Here is a 24,291-nt window from a genome sequence, read left to right as displayed (position 1 = left end):
GTGGAAATATTAAAAATAGGCAAAAGCCAAAATAAAACAAAATTGCTTAACTGTATAGTCCAGAGATAAGCAAAGCTCATGGTTGGCATAGCTTTTACAAACTATGTGCTAGACATAATCATTTGTTCATAAATATGCAGTGCCATTGTTTAAAATGATTATAATAGTAATCTAAATGCATGATAAAAAAAAAAAACCCAAAACAACAGCACAGAACAGTAGGAAATAAAAAACTGATTTCTGTCCAACACCATTCCTCTTTCTATATACAGTTTTTACCATTTCTATTTTTATTCTTTCGATGGCTACTTTCATTAATTGAAATAACAATCTTATAACAACATTAAGGATTTATCAGTGGATTCCCACATACAGTAATACCTACCTCCCCTCCAATTTACAAATTTTAGTAAAAAATACACTGGCTTCTTCCATTGCTTTAATATTATAATTTTAAATGATAAACTGAAGTCTCTTTTTCTTGATCCAATAACTTTAAATATGTATCTTGACTCCCTATTAAGTAAAATGTATAAACATGCATTTCTAGCAATCTTTTTGTCTTCTCTCTACTCTTCAAGTCCTGTTCATTTATTCAGGGCCTGAGTTTATGGTTTTGCAGGCAACTCCAAAGGGCGCCATTCTTTCCTAGTCCTCGTGGGTTTGTATGGTGATCACAATGTCTTTCAGGGGGGCACCATTTTGTATTGTAATTCACACAAATACACCAATTGGCAAAGAATGGTAAATTTTGTATAAATATATACAGTCTATTCTAGAACTATGATTAAGTGTTTTGTTCATATTTCTATTCAAAAACCTGAAAACCAGTAAAACATAACTTATATTTACTCCCTTTAAAAAAGTCATACAAATCAGGTTTATTCTTAGCAAGGAGGGAGGAAGCACATGGAGGGTTTCTGGGAGTAGCTGAAAAGATTCTATGCCCTGACACAGATAATGTTTCTAAGAGAGCATTCCTTATAATAATTCATTGAATTGTAAATTTGTTCTATGTAGATTTTGTATGTTAACACAAAAAGGTTTAAATATAGCTATACATATAATATCCACACATATGCAAAAATACATAGGCACATACACACGCAATACACACGTGTGTGTGTGTGTGTGTGCGTGTAAATAAAGGTGGAGTCAGAAGAATCCTAATGGAAGGCTTTGAGGTGTGAGAGAAAAAGCAGAGTTGAAGATGACACGGCGGTGATCTGGGTTCAGTGATATGAAGGATGGAACTGCTATTTACTGGGATAAGGAAGACTATGGGAGGAGCACATTTGAAACAAATAGCGGGAGTTCAGCTATTGCCCCACCAAGTGTGAGACGCCTGTCGAACAGGCAAGTGGAAATACCAGGTACACACGCAAGCCTGAAGTTCAGAACAAGCCTCCCGGCTGAAGGTAATAATACAAGGGCTAGTCATCATATAGATGAGAGGCAAGGCCATAAACTGGATGAGATCATTTTTGGAGTATGTGTTAAATAAGTAAAAGGATTATAATTTTCAGCGCTTTGACTGTTTGGGGGGCATAAATTACTCGGGAGGTCTCCCACCTGGTGACACGCCCAAGAACCACCAGAACATCACACCCCTCCACAGACCTTCAGGTCTGAGATGCTCACTCACTTCCCTCTTTCTGTAAATGAGAAACCCCAGACTCAGAAAGACTCCGTTTGCTCTCTTCTTTGGTTAAGTAAGGAAAGGGAGGTTAGAGGCATTCTTCTTTAAAAGCATCATGGTGTCAACTGCAGTATAGAAAACGCATGAATAGGAAAAGGGGGACTACTGGAGGAGAGAAATAAGCCGGCTTCCTACTTTATCCAGGTCAGCCTGCAGGCTATTGCGAGCGTTCTTGGCTTGCTGTAACTCCTGCGTGAGTTTGGCTTTCATCTGCCCGCACTCCTGGTCCAGGGCTTGGAAGGCGCGCTGCTGACGGGAGAGCTCCTGAAACACCAAAGACACACACGTCAATCAGACAGCTGGCGGGTAACAAGAAGAAGCCAGGGCGGGTGGGCAAGCCTCCTAGGCGGGCCAGGCCGCGCTGAAAGAGCAGGAGACAATAGGGATCCAGGCTGACCATTCACTTAACAATAAACATTAACTGTCTTTAGCACTGGTCGGCCTTCGGAGGAAAGGGAAAGGAGTCTGCCAGTTGGCCACATGGAGAGCAGCCAGCTTCCGTCCCATCCCCAATCTTAAATTCTTCATCTCTCTTTCGACAAGTCCAGGGGCAAAAGGGAGTAGAGCTGAGCTGCCATGGTCCCAACTCAGCTAGGAAATTGAAGACACTCAAAAATGGGGTTTAAGATGTCAAACATCGTAACACCACTCACAATTTAGAATGACAGCAAGGATATGCCACCAGTTAACTTCGATAACCACATCAGGATAGCAGATTTCCATTTCCAGGCGCTCTTCCTGAAAGACTAGAGAGCCTCACCCCATAGGATACACTATGCCAGGCTAACTCACTGTCCACTGGCAGCAATACTTCTGGAAAGGCGTCTTCAGCCCTAACGTGTCTGCCAACTTCTTTCCCCACCGCATCAACTATCTTTCTAATGTATTCGCCAACCCACAGGCTTTAGAAACAGGTGGAGATCAGGATACAACTTCCTTCACAACTGAGAGTGTTTGAAAGAAGAGACAGGATTCTTTCCTACTTGGTATCAAATTTCCACGAAATCAGAGGACATGGATAAAAAAGAACATTCTGGCTACTGAGTCGCTTCTCCAATGGAAAACTGAAAGATAGAAGGGTGAAGGAAAATACGGGGAACCTCTTCCTCACAAAGGAGTTCCCTGCTCGCAGAACACCCCAAGTGACAACAAACAGCAACACTTCTCAAATGACGAAACTGTGAAATGCACACTCCTCATGAATCCATTCAGCTTACCTCTTGAAACTCCTTTTCTTTCTCCTTGAGTTTCTGTTCCAGTGAACATCTGGCACTTTCTGCGTTTTGTCGCTGACAACTCAAATCTTCAGACAATCTTTTCAGTTTTTGTTCCAATGCAGTACACTTAACAACAAATAAAAATGGTCAATACAAAATTATTCAAGGTGAGAAGAAAATATTTTGAATTTTAGAAAAATTAGGTCTGATTCAAGTTCATCTTTGTGTTTTGACATTTTTGTTTCACTAAAAGTTGGAGTTTAAATGATCAGCAAGGGTGCCTCACTGGCTCAGTCAGTAGATCATGTGAGTCTTGATCTTGGGGTTGTGAGTTCAAGCCCCACACTGGGTGTAGAGAATACTTAATAAAATTTTTTTTAAAAAGATTTTTATTTATTCATTTGAGAGAGAGAGAAAGAGAGACAGTGCCAGCAGTGGGGAGAGGCAGAGGGAGAAGCAGACTCCCCACTGAGTCAGGAGCCTGACGTGGGGCTCAATCCAAGGACCCGGAGATCACGACCTGAGCCAAAGGCAGACGCTTAACCATCTGAGCCACCCAGGTGCCCCTACTTAAATAAATCTTTAAAAAACAAACAAGTAGAATAAAATAAAATGATCAACAAATACTAAAACCATTATAATTATTTTAGCACACCTAAAGTTTGTATTTGGGAAATATTAGAAAAGATATAAAATATTAGACCATTTAAATAAATACTTCATAATTTGCACTATGAAAAAAGAAATCAGTGTTTCTGAATAAAGATTCATCTAACATTTTGTTGCATAGAAATGAGACGTTCAAATGCAGTGATGTTGATCTGTGTAATTTAGAAGCTGTAAAATAATCAGTGGGTACCCATGACCCTCGTATGATAGTCTGTTTCAAGCATAATAGATTTTGTGGGAAATTTTAAATATTAAAATGCCTCTTTCCACAAGGCTCCCACTATGCCATTTTAAATGTCTGAAGGTTCACAGCACTCCAGAGAATATCACAACTGGTTTTTAACCAAGCTGCCATAAGCAACACAAAGAACATTCTTTTGCTTTTGTACATAGCCAATACCCTTAAAATAAGTTTTACAACATGAACTAAATCAAAACTTAGGATGCCCTTCTAAAATTAAATTGGAGCAAAATGTCCTCTGAATCTTCCCCATGGTGTTCAAATCCTTAAAATGCCCTACAAAACAACTGTAAATTTTTGGGGAAGAATAAGAACACCTCATGTGGGTGGGGGAGAACTCTCTGGTCTAAAAGAAATGTGCCCCAATTTGGCAAATCTCTCTTCTAAAGTATTTCTCAGAGAATCACTATAATATCATTCAGAACTATTAGAAATATTAGAAATCTAAGAGAAAAGTTGCAAGAAAACACTACATAATACTTTGCCAGAAGACCAGACACCAATCATTAACTAACCAAAGATGAAAAAAATAAAGCTGCTCATTAATGACTAAATGATTTTCCAAGTATCAGTACTTTAAACATACCAATTTCAAAAAGAAATTAATTGACCCAGTGGTTCAAATTAATCCACTGCCTTGGACATTAAGACACCTTTCCATTATCTTGACTGTTCTTGAATTTTTAAATCCCCTAGGAAAAGTATTACAGAAATTATTTATAATAATAACAAATATGAATCAAATATTTATCCAGAATCAACTATATGTCAAGCACTGTGCTAGGCACGGGAGATGCAGCAGTAAATAACCCAGATAAAAATCATTGCCCAGATGATGGTCCAAATTTTGGTGGTTGACAATTCTCAGGGAAAAAAAGCCCACACAAGGCAGAGATGAATGAACCCTTGGTGCCCTCTCCTGGTCCTCCTTCAAACTGCAACACATTCCACTAACAGATCTCAGTATCAACAACTTTTTTCCTACGTAACAGGTTAAAAAGAGCCTTTAGAAGATACTCACATTTTATTTAAATTTTTTACAATGACATTCTGATACATTCTGACGATGCACAATCCATGTAAGACTAGCTGACCACTAGGTGTCATGAATGTTCCATAATATTCTAAAATAGTGTTCAAGCTGAAATCCTTGAAAATATGTAGTATATGACCTTGGGCACTCACTCAGCATCCTGGGCCTGAGTTTCCAACTGTGAAATGTCGGTGCTGAACTACAGGTTTGCTGTCAGCCTCAATGTCTCTACATGAGTAGAGACTATGTATCCCACACAGTTTGCAAATACTTGGAAAAGAAGCATACTAGAAACAGCATACGTTGACAAAAGAACATGGTATTGATTTTGATTAAATTAGTTCCATTTTACTTAATGGGTAATTCTAATGGTAGGTCAGGGAACAGCATAAACAAAGCATAATTTGATATTATTATAACAAAGCAACACATCTGACCAGCTCCTATTATTCTAAGAGGCAAGCAGGAGAAAGGTAGTCTGAGTTTTCAGTTAGGTAGATTTGTAGCTCAGTGGAAAAAAAAGGTATCCAGAAAGCATTGAACAAATGAATCTGAAGAACCTGGAGGAAAGTTTCTAATAGAAAGCCAGAGCTGTGTTCTCAGCACTGTCCTAGTCAAAATTTTAATTCGTGATCTGGTAAGAAGAGACCTTATCAAATATGCTAGATAGAACAAAGATTCAGTGATCCTGTCACTCCAAAACCAGTAAGACAAAGTATAATAGGATAAGTTAACTCATATATAGATAGGAAGGCCTAAGTTGGCAGAAATGCAATTGAAAAAAAGCTTAAAGACAAGGAACTCAATGCAATTATAACTAATGTATTATTATAAACTCACCATGTGCCAGGCACTAGGCTAAAGCCTTTAAAAATTTATCTCAATCTTTACACCAACCCTATAACACAGACATTAACACCATTTTATTGTTTCGTCAGTGGAAGCTCAGAATTCAAAAGCAAAACAAGTGGGATGTGGCAGAACCAGGGCTCAAATCCAAGTCTCTCTAACTTAGAAAACCAACCTACAAACGCAGACTGCACAAAGTGAATAAATATGTAGGTCAAGGTAGGTCATGTTCCCATTGACCCTCCACTGCACCTTCATACAATGAATCAGTGTTTATCAACAATATCTCTGTGCAAAGCATTGCACTAGGAGAATGTCTAAAAAAATGAACCTAGACTACCACTTCCAGGAAGATATAATAAACGTACATTTCTCTATTCCTCAGATTGAGAACAACTGAAAACGCTTCACAAACGTTAAGAAAGCTCTGAAAGGAGAGAAGAGGACTGAGTGACTAGGAACTTTGGGACCCAAGGGAAAAACATGATGGTGCTGAAAGAAGAGAACAGTCAACCCAGAAACCCTGTATCCTGAGGAAACACCTTATACAGGATGAAGTATCAAGACATTTCCAGAGAAAGGAAAACTAAGAGAATATGTGGCCAGTAGACCAACCCTTAAAAAAAAAAAAAAAAAAAAGGCTAAAAGAAGTTCTCTAAACAAAAAGGAAATGATGAAAGAAGGGACCTTGGAAGGTCCAACAATATTGGCATAAATGATAGAAAACTGGAGAAGGGAAAGAAAGTCTAAGTTATGTTTGGCAGTTAAAGCAAAAATTATAACACCATCTAATGTAGTTCTAAATGTAGGTAGAGAAAACACTTAAGAAAATTGTATTATAAATAGGGGAGGGTAAAAGGATGAAAAGAGCAGTAAATCTTCTGTAATCCATTAGAACATCTTACATGACAACACCAACAGACCAACAAATGATGTGTATATATAATGTATTATCTAGAGCAGTCGCTATAAAAGGTCTACAAAGAAATACATCTTAAAACACTAGATAAAATGAAATTCTACAAAATGTTTGAGTAACCCACAGGAAACGAACAAAATGAAAAACAAAAAATAAGATGGCAGTTTTAAACCATGACCAATCAATGATTACATTAAATGTAAATGGCCTAAACATGCTAATTAAAAGACAGTTGGTAGAAGAGTGGATTAAAAAATATACCCAACTGTATGCTGTCTATATAAAACTCACTTCAAATATAATAATAAAAAGGCTGAAAGTCAAAAGACAGAAGGAAATACATCACACAAACATTAAAGGAAAGCTGGAGTGGCTATGTTAATATAAGAGTAGACTTCAAAATAAAGAAAATTTCCAGAGACAGTGAGGGCTATTATATAATGATAAAGGTCAATCCGCCAAGAAGACACAGCAATCCTAAATGTGTATGCACCAAACAACAGAGTTATAAAATATGTGAAGTGAAAACTGAGAACTGACAGGAGAAATAGATAAATCAACAATCATGGAAGACCCTCACTAACCTCCTTTCAACAACTAATAGACAGGAAATCAGCAAAAATATAGAAGAATTCAACAACACCATCAACCAACTGAAAATCTGGGGCTAAGGATAATTTTAGAACACTTCACCCAACAACAGAATACACTTTTTTCCCCAAGTGCCCATGAAACATATACCAAGATAGACCATTGTCTTAGGCCGTAAAACAAGCCTCAACAAACTTAGAAGAATTGAAATCATAGAGTATGTTCTCTGAACACAATGGAAATCAATAACAGAAAAGAGAAGATCTCCAAACACTGGGAAATTTAACAAGGTACTTCTAAGTAATCCATGGGGCAAAGAGGAAGTCTCAAGCAAAATGTTTTAAAAATGCATTGAAAAAAATAAAATAAAAAAATACATTGAATGGAATAAAAATAAAAATACAATATATCAAAATTTGTAGGACAGTTAAAGCAGTACTGAGGGAAATTTATAGCTTTAAATGCCTACACTGGAAAAGTTTCAAATCAATCATCTAAGCTCCCCACTTCAACAACCTAGAAAAAGAAGAGCAAAATAAACCCAAAGCAAACAGAGGGAAATAAAAGAGCAAAAGTACATCAAATTGAAAAAAAGAAAATAAATGAACCAAAGAGCTGATTCTTTGGAAAGATCAATAAATGATCAACAAATTGACAAATTTTATTATTACTGACAAAATTGACACATCTCTAGCAAGACTGACAAAGAGAAAGCAAGAGAAGACAGAAATATCAGAAACAGAGAACATCACCTGACCTAACAACAGCAAAAGAATAGGAAAATACTACACATAACTATATTTTTAAGTTTAAGTACTTGGATAAAATGGATCATTTCCTCTAAAAACAAAAGCTAGTGGCGCCTGGGTGGCTCAGTCATTAAGCGTCTGCCTTCGGTTCAGGTCATGATCCCACTGTCCGGGGAATTGTGCCCTGTGTCAGGCTCCCTACTCAGCAGGAAGCCTGCTTCTCCCTCTCCCACTTCCCCTGCTTGTGCTCCCTCTCTCGCTCTCTGTCAAATAAATAAAATGTTTAAAAATAAATAAAATAAAAACACTAGCTATCCCAACCCATCCAGTATGAAATAATTTTCATGGCTATATATCTATTTTAAATGTTAAATTTGTAATTTTTCTAAAGACTTATTTATTTGAGAAAGAGAGTGCATGAGTGGGAGAAGCAGAAGGAGAGGGAGAGAATCTCAAGTAGACTCCACACTGGGTGCAGAGCCCAACGTGGGGCTTGATCTCATGACCCATGAAAATCATGACCTGAGCCAAAACCAAGAGTCAGACACTCAACCGACTGCGCCCCCTGCCCTGGTGCCCCTTAAATTTGTAATTTTAAAACTCCCAAAAAAGAAATCTCCAGGACTGGATGGTTTCATGGAGAATTCTATCAAACACATAAAGAAGAAATAACACCGATTCTACACAATCTCTTCCAAAAGATAGGAGGGTACAGTTCCCAGTTCATTTTATGAAGCTAGTATGACCTCTGATACAAATACCAGACAAAGACAGAACAAAAGTACAAAAAAGCTGACCAATATTCCTCATGAATATAGACAAAAAAAATCCCCAACAAAATGTTAGTAAATAAAATCCAGAAATATATATGTGTGTGTGTGTGTGTGTGTGTGTGTGTGTGTGTGTGTGTGTGTGTGTGTGTGTGTGTGTATAAAGAGTATACCAGGAAGAAAGGTAAATGTAAGCAAAACACTGGACCCAGATAGGAGAGCCTGGTGACTCGGTTGAGCATCTGACTCTTGATTTCGGCTCAGGTCATCTCAGGGTCATGGGATCAAGCCCCACATCAGGCTCCCCACTCAACAGGGAGTCTGCTTGAGATTCTCTCTCTCACTCTGCCCCTGCCCCCCTGCATGTGCACTTGCTCTAAAATAAATAAATCTAAAAAAAAAGAAAAGAAACACTGGACCCAAATGAAGACTGGGTTCAGGAAACACCAAGTAATCACAGTTGGTCCTAGAAGATAATTCATTTTTCTCTACACTTGTCACCATATACAATATTATCTATGTGACTATATATTTATGTCACATCCACCATTAGGATGAAGTTCCCCAAGAGCAATGATTTTTGTCTATCTTCTCACTGCTTCATTCCCCTGGTCTAGAACAGTGCCTGACATACAGTAGGCAGACAACAAATATTTTGTCAAATGAGTACATGAATGAATGAATAGAAAAAAGGGAATAAAACACTAGAGGTAAGTTGGGGACAAAGCAACAACAAAACACCCTCAAATACTCTAAGAACCTTGGCCTTAATTGGAAGCTTAAGATTAAATCACAAGAGTACATATATTGGATCAAAAAATAGATTAAATTTTATCATATGTCCTAAACCTCTTTTATTTATTTTTTTTGAAGATTTAATTCATTCACTTGAGAGAGAGTGAGAGAGCACAAGAGGGGGTAGGGGCAAAGGGAGAGGGAGAAGCAGGCTCCTGGCTGAGCAGGGATCCCAACATGGGATCATGACCTGAACAGAAGGCAGGCTCTTTTTTTTTTTTTTTTAAGATTTTATTTATTATTTATTTGAGAGAGAGCAAGAGTGAGAAACAGCATGCGAGGGGAGAGGGTCAGAGGGGAAAGCAGGCTCCCTGCTGAGCCAGGAGCCTGATGTGGGACTCGATCCCAGGGATCCGGGATCATGATTTGAGCCGAAGGCAGTCGCTTAACCAACTGAGCCACCCAGGCGCCCCCAGAAGGCAGACTTTTAACACAGGCGCCCCTGCCTCTTTTAAAGCTCCATTACTTAGTCGCCTCTTGTATGTGTCAAGTGCCATGTATACATAATCTTTATTCTTCCCCACCCTCTTAGATGGACAAGAGCTCAGTGACTTGCCCAAGTCACTTTGCCAGGAAAACGTGCAGTACGGATTTGACCCCACATCTACCCAACTCTAAACGAACTTACTAGTTCAACTGCACCAATACTGCCTAGTATGTATCAATGAGGTTCATTACTAACATTTATTTCATAAATTTAAGTGTTAAAGTATTGTACGAAAAAAATTTCCAAAGAACTGTAAGATGAAATGTAGGCTTTCAACAACTCATGAGAAGTCCAGTACCTTGGTTGATGCCTGGTCATACTGTGCTGTTGATCTCACCAGTTCATCCCTACTTTTATTCAGAACTTTGTCTTTTTCAATTAATTCCGCTTTTGCTTTCTCCAATTGGAGTTGGAGTTCTTGACATTTATTCACTTGGCCTTTCATTTCTTTTTCTTGTCCTTGCAGATGTAGTTCCAAATCACTAATCTTGTTCCTTAGCTCTTAAATCACAAACAAAACCCACACTTTAATTAATATATATTTTTGACAAAAACTTTACAGCTCAATTCAGAATGTATTATTTGTTATTACTCTGCTCTGAAATCTTTGGTAGGACAAATATAAATTAATTCACACTAAACACAGAAACTACTTTAATTGGATTTAATTCAATGGTTAGTCTCTATTCTCATTTGTATTCAAATATCCATAGGAAGCAAGAGAAACACATTTTCTAATGTTTTCAGAGAAACTTGGGAAAGAAAATGGTTTTCTAAAATCATGAAGAGTATCTTACTGAGGATGCAAAAAGTGTATCTCATATAATACCCTACATAAAAATTACCACTTGGTTTTATACACTGGCAAACTACCATTTGTTTTGTGCCCATATCCATGCAAATGAATGCTAAGCAGTGCAAAATTCAACCCCCTGTATTCTCTGGTAGCTTTACCTCCAGTAAAGATCAAGACAGTGTGAACCTCCTATACTGCCAAAATTAACAGTAATTTTTTTTTCATTTTTTTTCCTACATACAAACAATACCGGTTCCAATGGCATTGGCGGTGTGACAATTCTCACCAACGATCACTGACAGTGATTTTCTATATATCATAGCACTGGAAATTATCGTCATCTGCAGAGTAGATTCCAAAACACCACCTGGTGCCCTTGGCTGTCAGCTGTGGTGTGGCACTCCAGCCAAGGTTACAGGTTTGCTCCCATATGGACAACCTGGCAATGCAGAGAAAGCTGCCCCACAGACACGTGCCACACCTCTGGCCAAAGCTGGCCAGACCCCAGGCTTGTTCCATGGGCCACCAAAGAAGACAGAGAAGCGTGGGGCGTGGCAACTGTAACCTACTCACCCTACTTCTGGAAAGACAAAGCCACTCAGACTACTTTGGAAGGCTTCCGGGCACCAGCTTTATAGTACTGATAAAAGGACATTTCAAAATTGTGGTATCTTTTATCCCAAAAACAGTATTTCACATCACCAGATTGAGATATTGGGCTTTGATGTGTCTAACAAAACACACAAGCACCTTTTAGGACTAAAAATGTCTGGCATCACCTCAGAAATTATCTCAGGAAAATGTAATTTCAATTTCATTTAGCTCAATTTAGCTCAATTTACCTTGATTCTGGGCTTTTAATTGGTCCAAAAGGTGAGAATTGCTCGAATTATCACAGAAACTGCTATTAGCATCTCTTTTCCCTGTTTGCAAAGTTGATCTACTTGGAGTCACCTCTTGTTCCCCAGAAAAGTGAGATGCAGAGAACTCTCTCCTAATCGGAGTTTTTAGAGCATTCAATGAAAGCCGAGTTGGGGTCTTTTCTTGTCCCCATGAGAACACAGATGAGGAAGCCTGATGTCGTGCAATGTCCCGGTGATTCATTGTGCTTTGGGGAATAGCCTGACTCGCTTTCTGTAAAGACAGAAACTCTTTAGAGCCCTTTAAACATCTCAATATTCAAGGCTATTTATTTTCAGATAGCACATAAAGACATAATGCCAAGAAGTTACCACTTCCACTGCACACCTAGAAAGAATGTTTATCAAGTCAAGAGAACCATTAGGTCCAAATATCCAGGACAGGAACTGTCGAATGGTTAGACTATAGCACTGAAGGCTAAACCAGTACCATTTGAGTCCCAATCTATTAAAATCGGCTCAGTTTTTATATTTATTCTGCATCCCCCATATACTCCATTAAACACAAGTGAGTATTCACTACCATTCTGAGTTTTGAAATTTGGTGTCCTTTGCTTGCCTGTCCTTGGTCACCTCCTCCACTAGCTTTGCACAAAGAGGACCAAAATTAAATATTAACCTAAAGAACTCTTTCAAGAATCTCACTTTCCACCATACCACTCCCAAAAAATGTCATATAAGGTGTTTTATGTTATATAATAAACATTTGCGGATTTGCTACTGCTTTGAATTCTTTATTTTTTTTAATTCAAGTGTAGTTAACATACAGTGTTATATTAGTTTCAGGTGTACAACGATTCGGCAATTCTATATATTTCTCAGTGCTCATCAAATAAGTCCCCCTTGTCTCCTTTTGTTCTTCTCTCTACCTCCATTCTGACAAATATCAAGACATGGCTATAGATGGTGCATTAAATTTTTTTATAGCAAAAGCTTTTCTTGCCACACAGAGAGGTTTCATGTTTGTAGAGACTCAAATTTCTCCACCAGAAAAAACTCTGGGAATCAATGTCAGGAGCAAAGTGGGCACCAATGACTGAAATGGATCACACAGCACATGATATTTCTATGACAAACCAGAGAGTTACCGTTTAATTTTTATTCACCGCAAGAAGCAATACCTTTGCTACGTATCAGAATCCTGTTGACCTCCAAACAAGGGTCAAGGGCATGAGAATAATTTAAAGTGTTAAAGCTTTCATAGGTACTTTGTGATCCTCAGTATGTAAGGTATCTACTTATAAATCCAGCCTTAAACTGTGTGAATGGTCCCATCTCAGCGAGTTCTTGTGGTTAGCAGAAATATAACATTAGGTGCAAAACTGGAGTTAAGTTGTTTCCCCCCCACCTTCTTTTTTTTTTTTTTTAGCAAATAACATCTCACAAGCAGAAATGGTAAGGATAAATTCTACAGATACCAGGTATATTTAGGGTCAGTCCCTTAACTAGAAGCAGGGGTTTCTAAATCCTGCATTTTGTTTCTTTTGCTGACATTAAACAAACCTCTCTGCCTATTTACCCATACCAAAATGGAGCTTAAAATCCTGTCCAGCAGCTTATTTAACAGAATTGGGGAGATTATCTTGATAATGTTCCCCTCTAAAAAAACATTTCATAAATAATGACCCTCAAACCCCATGTCCCTGGTGGCAATCAGCACATTCCGTAAGGCCTGAGTGGGAAGCAATCAATGGCCTCCAGGTGATAAAGCCAGCCAGTGAGTGTCTGGAATGACCCTGGTCCCCCCCGCCCTTACCATTAGATCTCAATAGGGAAATAATTAGATGGCTACAGTTTCTGTAGAATTTGATGAACATCTAATGTCTAGGGATAAACTGATCTCCCCACACTATTTTTTTTTACTCCTACTTTTTAAAAACCAAAAAGTAATTATAACTAAGGTAATCAGCCAGGAACTTTATCTTCTCAGTGTAAGAAAAATGTGTCAAGCTCTACGTGAACCCTGGACTCCTGTATATCAAAGTACTTCTTCAACTGCATACTCTATTGTAAGGCCCATAATTAACTTACTTTAGCCTGCAAGGCTTTGACTTCTGCCTCTAATCTTTTTCGTTCTTCAACCTCTTTATTATATTTTTCTTTTAGATCTTCATACTTGGAAACTAAACAAAGACAATGAGAAACAGTTTTACTTCAGTCATTGATTTCATAAAGGAATTCACAGATCAACAATCATTTCAATAGTCTAGAACTGAATATTGTGGTACACTAAGTAAAAAGATGCTGGGTTTGAATATTCTGAACCTGAATTATTTTTAAAACACACTGCAGGCTAAAATGAAAAGTTTAAGGGCTTAACCTGGTAGCTCCATATAGCTCAACAGATACACAAATGGATATGTAGCGCATTAATGCCCAAACTAAAAGGTTTTCTTTTTAATGCCCAAGTTAAAAGTTGAATTCAAAGATGAATTAATTGATTTCTTTGACCAAATTAAAATTCCAGTAAAAGGGAAAAAATCCTTACCACTATAATATTGACTTGGTGTTAGTGGAGTTGCGAAGATTTTTTGTGGTGTCGTGGATGGATGTAGAGAGACATCTGCAGCCTGTGCAGCCTGTTGGCTTCTTTCAAGTTCAGATTTACACCTGTTAGAAAAGGACCCAAGAGGACGCAAATCAGAGCAAACGCTACTGAATGCCAGCACCACCCATTCCCAGAGAGTAATAAACTTACGAAAACCCCACCCTCTAAGAATTCTTACCACTTCATCAGTCTAACAGACATTTAACAAGAACTAACTTATGGAACAGACCTAAACTCAGGCCCCGCTCTTCAAAGGAACTCAGTCTGGTTAGGGAAACAGAAATATAAACCAATAATCACAATGTTATAAAGGCTACCATGAAGATCTGTAATGACACTATAGTTATAGAGTTGGGAGGCTGGGGATATATTCTGAGCAAAGTTTATACTCTAAGCCAAAGAAAGACACAGGAATATTTAAAAACAACAACAGAACTTCAGAAACATAGAAAGAAACTGGTGTCACTGAAGCATGGGCTCAAATCACAAAACTGAATGACATCATTTGTGAATATTAAGTCATGACAAAAACATAGACTTGCCATGTATTTTATGACATTTTAAAAACACAGACATAAAAATCAAGTTAACAGTGCATCTAGAGAAGACAGGGCTGGCAACAGTCACAAAGAAATGGGAAAAGTAAACTATATATTGTATATATGCACAGAATATTTCTATCACTTAAGTTCTGAACACCTTTCAAAATCAAACAACCTAAGAGGACTCAATTCTCACAAGTCTGTAATGTCTCTGATTTTAGCTCAACACAAGAAATGAACACCCCATAGAACAGCTAATGATGTGCAGTCTCTTTCTCATGGACATGTTGCTCAAAACAAGGAGTGAAGGAAGTGCCCCAGTGCCCTAGCTCCACTCAGCTCCAAACTCAAACTGGGAAGGAAAAAGCAATGTCTGGGCTAAAAAGGACTGCTCTGCAAATCAAATCTTCACATTCGAACTTATGGTTGGTAACAGCACTCTCCAATAGAAAGGTTCTACTACCATGTAAAGAGCAACAAGAAACAAATGGATTTAATATTAGTATTTTATTTAATTCCATATTTTCAAAATACTATCATTTCAACTTACAGTCAATACTAAAATTATTGAGATATTTTACATTTTTTTCTACTGAACCTTCAGAATTTGGTAAGCGTTGCATATAGCACATCTCAATTTGTTGTTGGTTTTATTTTTTTAAGATTTTCTTTATTTATTTGAGAGAGAGAGAGAGCACAAGCAGGGGAGAAGGGTAGGAGAGGGAGAAGGAGCCCGATGCGGGTCTCGAACACAGGACCCTGGAGATCATGACCTGAGCTGAAGGCAGACACTTAACCGACTAAGCCACCCAGGCGCCCTGTCACATTTCAATGTGTAATAGCCACATTTCAAGCACTTAATAGCCACATGTAGCCAGTAGCTACCACAATGAATGGTCCAGGTCTATGGACTACCAAAGGTGTAGCAAATTTGGTGATTTTAGAGATGAATTTTAAAGAAGCTTGTAAAAATCAGTGTTTCTTTTTCCTCTCAAATTCAAACTTTATCCTCCTGTCTATCCTTTCATTAGAAAAAAAGTTTATTTTAAATATAAAACTATACCCTATTATTTCTATAAGCCTTTATTTCTATTTCCTACAAAGAAAAACAAAAACTGCCACCAAAATAGCACTAAATTAAGCGGTTTAACTGCATGAGATTGTCAATATTCAACAGTTTTTGACCAACATTTCCAATGGTTCAACCTAACTTGTTTGAGACCTTCCAGAAACCTAATCAGTGGCCACTGATGGAAAAAATAAGTTTCTGCCTGCACTTAAAGGTTAGCAGTGGGAATTTGAAAACACTCAATAGTTTTTCTAGTTTAGTTTTTATATTCTAGGAAACTGTACTCTTAATAGTTTTTTTTTAACTTAATAGTTTTTACAGTCTGAGGTTTATATAGTTTATAAACATCTATATCTACATCACCGGTAATAAGAATACTTTTAAACTAAGTGTGCTATCCTAACCCCAACTATAACAACTGATAATAATAATGTTAACACTTACCAAGTTGCTAGGTATCACACACAACTCTGAGCACTTTATATCTGCAAGTATTGCCACCAAATGTCACTTTGCAATAAAAAATAGACATGTATACAAAAATATGTTTACCTCAAATGTTAAAAATACAAACATTTCTGTCTAAATTATTAAAACCAATATTTCTGGGGCACCTGGGTAGCTCAGCCAGTTAAGTGACCGACTCTTGGTTTCCACTCAGGTCATGATCCTAGGGTCATGGGATCAAGCCCCACATGGGGCTCCACACTCGACGGGGAGTCTGCTTGGGATTCTTTCCTTCTCTCTCCCCCTTTGCCTCTCCATCACCTTGCTCGCTCTCTTTCTGTCTCTCCTCACTCAGATAAATAAATAAGATCTTTAAAAATAAACAAAAATAAACCCGTATTTCTAAAACCAGCAGCCAAAATGTACTTTCAAAGAAAACTATTCTGGCATTCTGAAAGTAAGCTTCCTACTTCCCTAACATCTGTTTTCCAAAAACAACTATCTATCTTTCATTTATTTATTCGACAAATATTTGAGGGCCTGCCAGGTACACAGGGTACACTGATAAGACTGACCAGGGCTCGGGGCACCTGGGTGGCTCAGTCATTAAGCGTCTGCCTTTGGCTTAGGTCATGATCCCAGGGCCCTGGGATCGAGCCCCGCATCTGGCTCCCTGCTCAGCGGGAAGCCTGTTTCTCCCACTCCTGCCCCCCTGCTTGTGTTCCCTATCTCACTGTCTGTCTCTGTCTCTCTCTCTCTCCATCAAATAAATAAATAAAATCTTGGAAAAAAAAAAAAAAAAAGACTGACCAGGTCTCTGTTCTCATGGAGTCTGGTATGGCTGACAGTAAACAAGAAAACAAAAAACTCAATGAGATAGAAGTTATTTATCATTCCAACATGCAACTTATAGAGAGCCACCTTCCTACGTGGGTAGGAAAAAAATTAGGAAGAGACTTCTGTGTACCTAAATTATCCTCGCAGGAAGACAAATAAGAGTAATTTTAAAGTATTTTAACTTTCAATTTGAGAGGTTGGTATAATTAAGATTATTGTGGCCACATTAGGAAAAAAAATTTCATGGAATCAAGATCTTTATTAATTACAAAGGGAAAAACAGTGTAACTTCACAGTGGAGAAACCCAGAGAACACCTCAGCCAGGGAATCAGGGTAAAAGTCCTATTAGGTCACGTATCTCCTGATAGGATACATTGAGAAAGGCACATCACGACTTCTGTGGTATTCTCACCCAAAATTCATAACCTCAATCTGACCCAGTGGTTCTCAATCCAGGATGATTTTACCCTCCCAAAAGACATTTGGCAATGACTAGAGACATGTTTGATTATCAAAACATGCAGGTGGGGGAGGTGCTACTGGCATCTAGTGGGTAGAGGCCAGGAACGCTGTTAAGTATCCTACAATGCACAGGACAGCCTTCCCCAGCAAAGGACCATCTAGTCCCAAATGTGAATTATGCCACTGCTGAAAAGTCCTGATCTCATCAATAGACAAACCTAAATTGAGGACTATTCTACAAAAGAGCTGACTAGGACCCTTCAACAACTTCAAGGACACAAAAAACAAGATATCGTCACAGCTTAGAAAGAGACTAAGAAAATATCAACTAAATGTAATGTGGAATCCTGGATCAGAGCCTGGAACAGAGAAAGCTCATGACTGGAAAAACCAGTGACATTCTAACAAGGTCCATAGTTTAGTGAATAGTATTGAATCAATGTTTATTTCTGGTTTGGTCATTGTACTTTGGTTATGTAAGATGTTAACAACGGTTTCTATAAATCTAAAGTTATTTCAAAATGAAATTGTTTTTGTTTTTAATTTCTGGGTGTGTCTTAGCAGAATCAACAATGGGGCAATCTGCTGACGTCCACTTTGCTTTCCACCTGTATTACCCTTGTTATTTTTACAAAATTCCACTATTAGAACAAGAAGATACCATCTATAAGCTAGCAGTATTTTGGTCCCCACTGGATTTATTTTGATTAATGTCTCAAGTTGGATTTTTTTCTTTTAATGGAAAAGAAGTCATAGGCACCATTTTTTATTGCCTAAACTGGCAAACTGGTTATGTAATGCTTAAGATGGAAGATGGGGATCTCAGTAGGAACGTTTTTTTTTTCATTTAAGATTTTATTTATTTATTTGACAGAGAGAGACAAAGCGAGAGAGGAACACAAGCAGGGGGAGTGGGAGAGGGAGAAGCAGGCTCCCTGCCACGTAGAGAGCCCGATACAGGTCTCGATCCCAGGACGCTGGGATCATGACCTGAGCCGAAGGCAGACGCTTAAGGGCTGAGCCACCCAGGCGCCCCAGTAGGAGCCCCTTCTTGAGTATGCTTCCTTCCCTCTCCAGCTTAAGATTCCACGGCACACAATTTTAACCACTCTCTTCCCAGCATCCTTAAATATTCCACCATCTTCCATACCATTACCCTGGCCAAAAACAACCCCAACTCAATCCTCCTGTTCACATTCTCAGCATTTACCTCCCAGATGCTAAAAGGAAAAGAAAAAAAAGCATACAACTCTATAGATGGGTCCCACTATAAATTCCTGGTCTCCAACCTCAACGGGGCCCTCAGTGCTCCTAGGTCTTTTGAAATTCCCTAGTTCTCTCTTTCTCTACAACAGCTTTTCCACTCAGAGGAAGAAATATAAGCCATCAGTATTAGATATGCTTAACTCCCCTCCATCTTCTAGTACTCATTGTTGAGAGATTTGGTATTATTTAATATTACATCATCTGGTAGAAAACACAGCATCTGGCCCATGAAGCAGCTTAATAAATATATCTTGAATGAATAAATGAATAAGCAAGAAGCCATTTAATGCATTTACATAGTATTGAGCTATGCAATTATAGCACTGAAGTATAGAAGAATTAATTTTCCTCAAGTCATTGTTTATTTCACTGGGAAAATGATTGTGACATATAATTACACCATTAAAGGAAAAGATAAAAGCATCCAATGAACACATATAAAAGATATCCACATTAATACCACTCAAACATAATTACCTTTTCAGTTCCTGTTCCAGTTTTTCTATTTGTTTTTTGCTGGAGTTCAACTGCCCTTCTTGGAAATTCACTTGTGACTCCTTGACTTGAAGTTCATGAGAAATTTTCTGCTTGGTTTTCTCCAGATTCTCACATATTTCCATCAAGCTTTGGTTCTCCCTTTTTAGGTTTGCGCCCTCTGTTTTTTCATTCTCAACCTAACAGAATCGTGCAGAAATAGGTCTCTTTTACTTCATGAATTTACCAAGTATTTGTAAATCTGAGTGTAACACCAACAACTAATTATTGTGAGATGTGGTTGCTGTAATCCATAGGTCAGTGCTTCTTCACAAACACAAAAAAATTTTTTTAAAGATTTATTTGAGAAAGAGAGAGCACAGGGCAGAGAGGGAGAAGGAGAGAAAGTCCAAGCAGATTCCATGCTGAGCCCAGAGCCTGACTGGGGCTCAATCTCACGACCCTGAGATCATGACCTGAGCCAAAACCAAGATCGGATGCTTAACCGATGGTGCCACCCAGGCGCCCCACAAACACAGCAATTTTAAATGACCTCACTTTGAAGACTAGATAGAAAAGTTCTATAAAGTCATGGATTATATTGTCTTTGGTCAGGGCTATACATACCATTCCTGGAAAGGGACTTGGCTTTAATGTCCTTTCAAGTATAACAAAATCAAAACTAAACCCTATAAATCTCTCTTAGCAATTCATTTTAAAGGCTGGCCACTGGGGCGCCTGGGTGGCTCAGTCAATTAAGTGTCTGCCTTCAGCTCAGGTCATGATCCCAGGGGCCTGGGATGAAGCCCCGCATCAGGCTCCCTGCTCAGTGGGGAGTCTGCTTCTCCCGCTGCTCCTCCCCCCACTCGTGCTCTCTCCCTCACTCTGAAAGAAACTAAATCTTTAAAAAAAAAAAAAAAAAGAAAGAAAGAAAGAAAAGAAAAGAAAGTCCGGCCACTGAAGCCAGTTGTTGTAAAAATTCTCCCACTAGGGAAGCCATTTCAGAAGCAGTGACTGTACCACAACTTGTTGGCTAATGCAGAGGCAAGGAAGAAGCACTGTTTTAGTTCTCATTTCCTAGCCCAGAAGAGAAGTCTGGGAATGCCAAGGTGAAAAGCCCACCCTCAGGGAGCAATATCCATTTGAACTGCAAAGTGCCCTAATACCGGCCCCCAGATTCGGAGTCAGAGAATTTTGGCCATGTTGGTATGGAACCCAAATGCAGTTTCCCATGTGTGGTCCCTAACAGAATGAAAATGGAACTCAGCAGCCCTCAGTATGAGGGGCAGAGGCTGGAGAAGAAGGAGAGGGGCAGATTACCACCCACAGAGAACACACTCATTTTTCTCGAAATTACAGACCAAAATCAAATAATCCACATGCTGAGTGAACGGTTAAGAGCCAGGGCTTCAGTGATACCTTCTGCTTCTGCTTCTGCAGCGCGGCCTCCAGAGTCTCCAGCTGGAACTGCGCTTGCTGCCTTCCTTTCTTCAGTTTGTCCAGCTGGCCTTCCAGCTCTTCGATTTTTTGAAGAGCTCTCGTAGGCAGGCCCTCCTTCCATTCTTCCAAAGCCCAGCTCATGTTGCTCTCCTTTCTTTACCAGTCACACATTTATAAATAAACTGGAAAGAATAAGCAGACTGTTGGTCTTACTGTCATAAAAAGAGACCTAAAAGCCTCAGGGACTAAGGAGTCTCTAAGGAGCTTCCAAGCTTCACATTGCGGAAGATAAGGAAATAGGACATGGATCTTCCCCACGCCCTGAAAGGTGACCGCCAATCGTTCTCATTGTGAGGTACCTAAGATGCTTGTGTGGCTTCCCTGGCTCTCTGTTTTTCCTGTTTCTCAGGTTTGACTTCTTAGCTACCCGCTTTCTCTCACTTTGTTATCATGATATAAAACAGGAGTACTTTGCTCTGAAATAGGTGAAATAGCTCCTATAAACAAAGAAAACTCATGATAAGTTATTTTGCAAATGCTCTTCTTTCCCTCTTCACATCACTGTCATGCATACTTTTGTTTCTCTTCCTCTGGGAAGCCTTCCCTAGGGCGATCCCTAACCTAGTCATATCTCCTGGCCATAGCCTGTGATGGCACAGCCCCTGCCCCCCTTTCCAGCAGTTATCACGTGTTGAATTAATGCATGAATGAACAAAGAGCAAATGCCATATTAGTGCTAGAATCCAGGAAAGCCATGCTCCAGACAGACCTTGATGAGGAAACCCGTACATAGCCTCAGTAATTCAAATCCCAGCTCAGCCACGGACGAGATGTGTGTGACCTTGGGTGTGTTACTTAACTGTTCTGGGCCCTGGTTTCCTCATTTGTAAAGTGTGGATAATAATGGCGGTGACTTCCCAAAGTCTTAGAAGAATCTTATATTTCCTGATAAGCATTCTGTACCTGTTAGCTATTATATTAATACTCGAAAACACTTCATTTGTATATTTCAGCCTCTGGTACCAAGAGGGAAGTGGCTTACCTCCTTCTCAGCCACATCTTAGGAAATTTAAATCAGCTGGGAGAAAAGTATGGTAATTGTTCTTTATTCATTAGTCTCTAGAACCTAAAGAAAAGCGTTCATTTTCCAGCTACTTGGGGAAGGTGAGAATCCGCTTTTTACTACATGAAGTCCACAAACATTTTAGTGTCTTGCTTCAATTGATGTATCAATGAAACTTTTTATCAGAATAAACAGTTGATAAAAGTGCTCAGAATGATAAAAAGATGTTCAAAAATTAAGAGAGGGAGCAAAGTTCATGGAAAACATAGTTTAGATATTAAGCCTTGGAAAGCAGTGTTTTCTTTGCCAGTTTAATTTTTTTTCTTTTTCCAGATCTCAGTTCTTTGAACACAGCATCTTAAACTCCACTCTCATTTGCCCAAAAACTGCTGAAAGAAATCTCATACCTCTCTCTCCACCAACAAAGGACAATTTACACTGTCACAATAGGCTTCTCCCTCCATTCCAATCTAGCCTGCCCATGCAGGGATGAGGGTACAATGCCCCAGAGGCACACAACCGGTAACTGTCCTAAACAGATCTGCCAACCACTGAAATTGTTACATCAAGACACCATCACCAACAAAATAATGAAAGGGTCAATTTAGAAAGATAGAGATGAGGAAAATAAACAGAAGGAAAACTAGCAAGATGAGTGTTTTTCCATTTCAAAGTCTAAGATACAGCTATAAAGAAGTGGTTAAAACAATCACCAGACCCAAGCTAATTTTGATCAGATTAAGGCATCAAACATCAGCAGTCTGTATGGAGCCACTGGGGCAAAGGACAAGAAGTGTAAATCTCCAGATTAAGATGTAAGAAGCAACAGGTGTAAAGGAGGATGGGTAGTTGAGGAACAGCCCGGGTGTCAAGGTTCCTGCAAGGATTTTGCAGAAAATGCTCTTTCTATCTTAAATATGGGGAGGGCACTCTTTATGTCCGAATCACCTCACCCCAGTACTGGAGGCCCACTTTAACGCTTTCCCTTTAAAAGGAGCTCCCATCTCAGCCAAGAAACCCCGAGTCGCCGCCTACAATGCCACGGCTGAGCCTAAAAGTGAAAATTCCGCTCCTCTAGACAAAACTCAAGGATAGGACTCAGGTCATTTATTTATTTCTGGGTCTTCATAACAGCAGAGCCAGGCACCCAAGCGTGTCCAAATAAATGTGGAAGACGCGAGAAATGCTCTCGCAGCTAACAATAGGCACACCAACGTGCCGCGCAGATCAAAACCCAAGCTTTCATCTCCTCCATGCAACAAAGGACCGACGTCCAAATTTCAAAAAGGGACCACTGGCTCTGGGCGTAGACGGCTGCTAAGAAATATCTGTTAATCTCCAATTCACGTATCTTACAGAGGAGGAAACTGATCCCCCAAAGTACGAGCTCGTGAGCGAGCCGAGTCTGCGGACACTAGTGCGAGCACAGCTCGCCCAGGAGCAGAGGGGCGCCGACAGCCTTAATAAACCTCACCCGAGCCGATCCTCTGGTCCCGTCAGGTGGGGCGGGGGGGATCCGCTGCACCCACTGGGCCCGGGAGCTCGATCCCACAGGCATCCCGGCCCAGGATCCTCGGGCAGAAAGCCAGCTGCGCTCCCCCCCCCCACGCCCGCCGCCGAAGCCACGACCCACGCAGGACACTCACCCTGCTGGCGGGGAGGGAAAGACGACCCCTCAGAGAGTAGGGCTCGAGTGCAGCCTCCGCGGGCTTCAGCCCAGATTCCAATTCAAACTGCCCGCGGCCGCCACCGGTTTTCAATTCGCCCGCTTCCGGGACAGACCAAACTCACCCTCCAAGCCTATTGGTCACCTTAAGTAGTAATGGACCAATCGGCTTCCGCGCACTCGGACTGCCGGTTCTGATTGGTTCTTTCGGATGGATTTAAAAATCAAGCCCTCACCACCTGGGGCCGGCACTAGAGTTAGTGTTTTTTTGTTGTTGTGGGAGGGCGGAGACCACGTGCTTTTTCAGAGGCTGTAAGAAGTTTTGCACCGCTATTTCCGCAAAAGCCAGGGAACCCGGCGGGCGGATTAGAAGGGTGTGGGCTATCGCCCGCAACTAGCGGAATTGTGCTGTCTGGAGAACACTTTAGGTATCTACTTATTAAATAAACAATTTAGGACATAGATACGAGGTAGTACGCTTGCTGTGCATTTTCGTCCAGTGTCATTCTTAACAATTCCTTGAGGAAAGTATTTCCATTTTATTTAAAAGTTAACTGAGGCACATCGAAGCTCCCTAATTTGAAACTGAATCTAGAGCATACAGGATCTCACTGTTAACTGCTGTCCTCTGTTGATCATACTCTAAAGAGGTGAATCCGAACACTTGTTAGCTGGATTCCAGGGGAGGACACTGCAGCCAGAAGAATCTCCAAAACTGGATGTAATCTCTTTTTATGAAGC

The 24,291-nt window shown here is 39.6% G+C and overlaps 1 protein-coding gene across 1 annotated transcript in view; it reads right to left on the bottom strand.

Moving 5' to 3' along the window:
• CENPF (centromere protein F) overlaps positions 1-23,624 on the bottom strand; it is a 59,062-nt gene extending 35,438 nt beyond the window's left edge. The window contains exons 1-9 of the mRNA XM_088016739.1: positions 23,531-23,624; positions 20,801-21,003; positions 19,385-19,581; positions 14,224-14,345; positions 13,767-13,858; positions 11,658-11,949; positions 10,318-10,520; positions 2,917-3,042; positions 1,835-1,963 (exon numbers count right to left, since the gene is read on the bottom strand). Of these exons, the coding sequence (XP_087872865.1) occupies positions 1,835-1,963; positions 2,917-3,042; positions 10,318-10,520; positions 11,658-11,949; positions 13,767-13,858; positions 14,224-14,345; positions 19,385-19,581; positions 20,801-20,962 (1,323 nt within the window). The 5' untranslated portion in view covers positions 20,963-21,003; positions 23,531-23,624. The remainder of the gene's footprint in view (positions 1-1,834; positions 1,964-2,916; positions 3,043-10,317; positions 10,521-11,657; positions 11,950-13,766; positions 13,859-14,223; positions 14,346-19,384; positions 19,582-20,800; positions 21,004-23,530) is intronic.
• Positions 23,625-24,291: the final 667 nt, after the last annotated feature.

This window comes from Eumetopias jubatus, unplaced genomic scaffold (assembly GCF_037043125.1).
Source record: "Eumetopias jubatus isolate StellerSeaLion01/CBP00866 unplaced genomic scaffold, mEumJub1_p1.0 scaffold_12, whole genome shotgun sequence".
Classification (NCBI taxonomy): Eukaryota; Metazoa; Chordata; class Mammalia; order Carnivora; family Otariidae; genus Eumetopias; species Eumetopias jubatus.
This window is presented reverse-complemented; position numbering and strand designations above follow the sequence as displayed.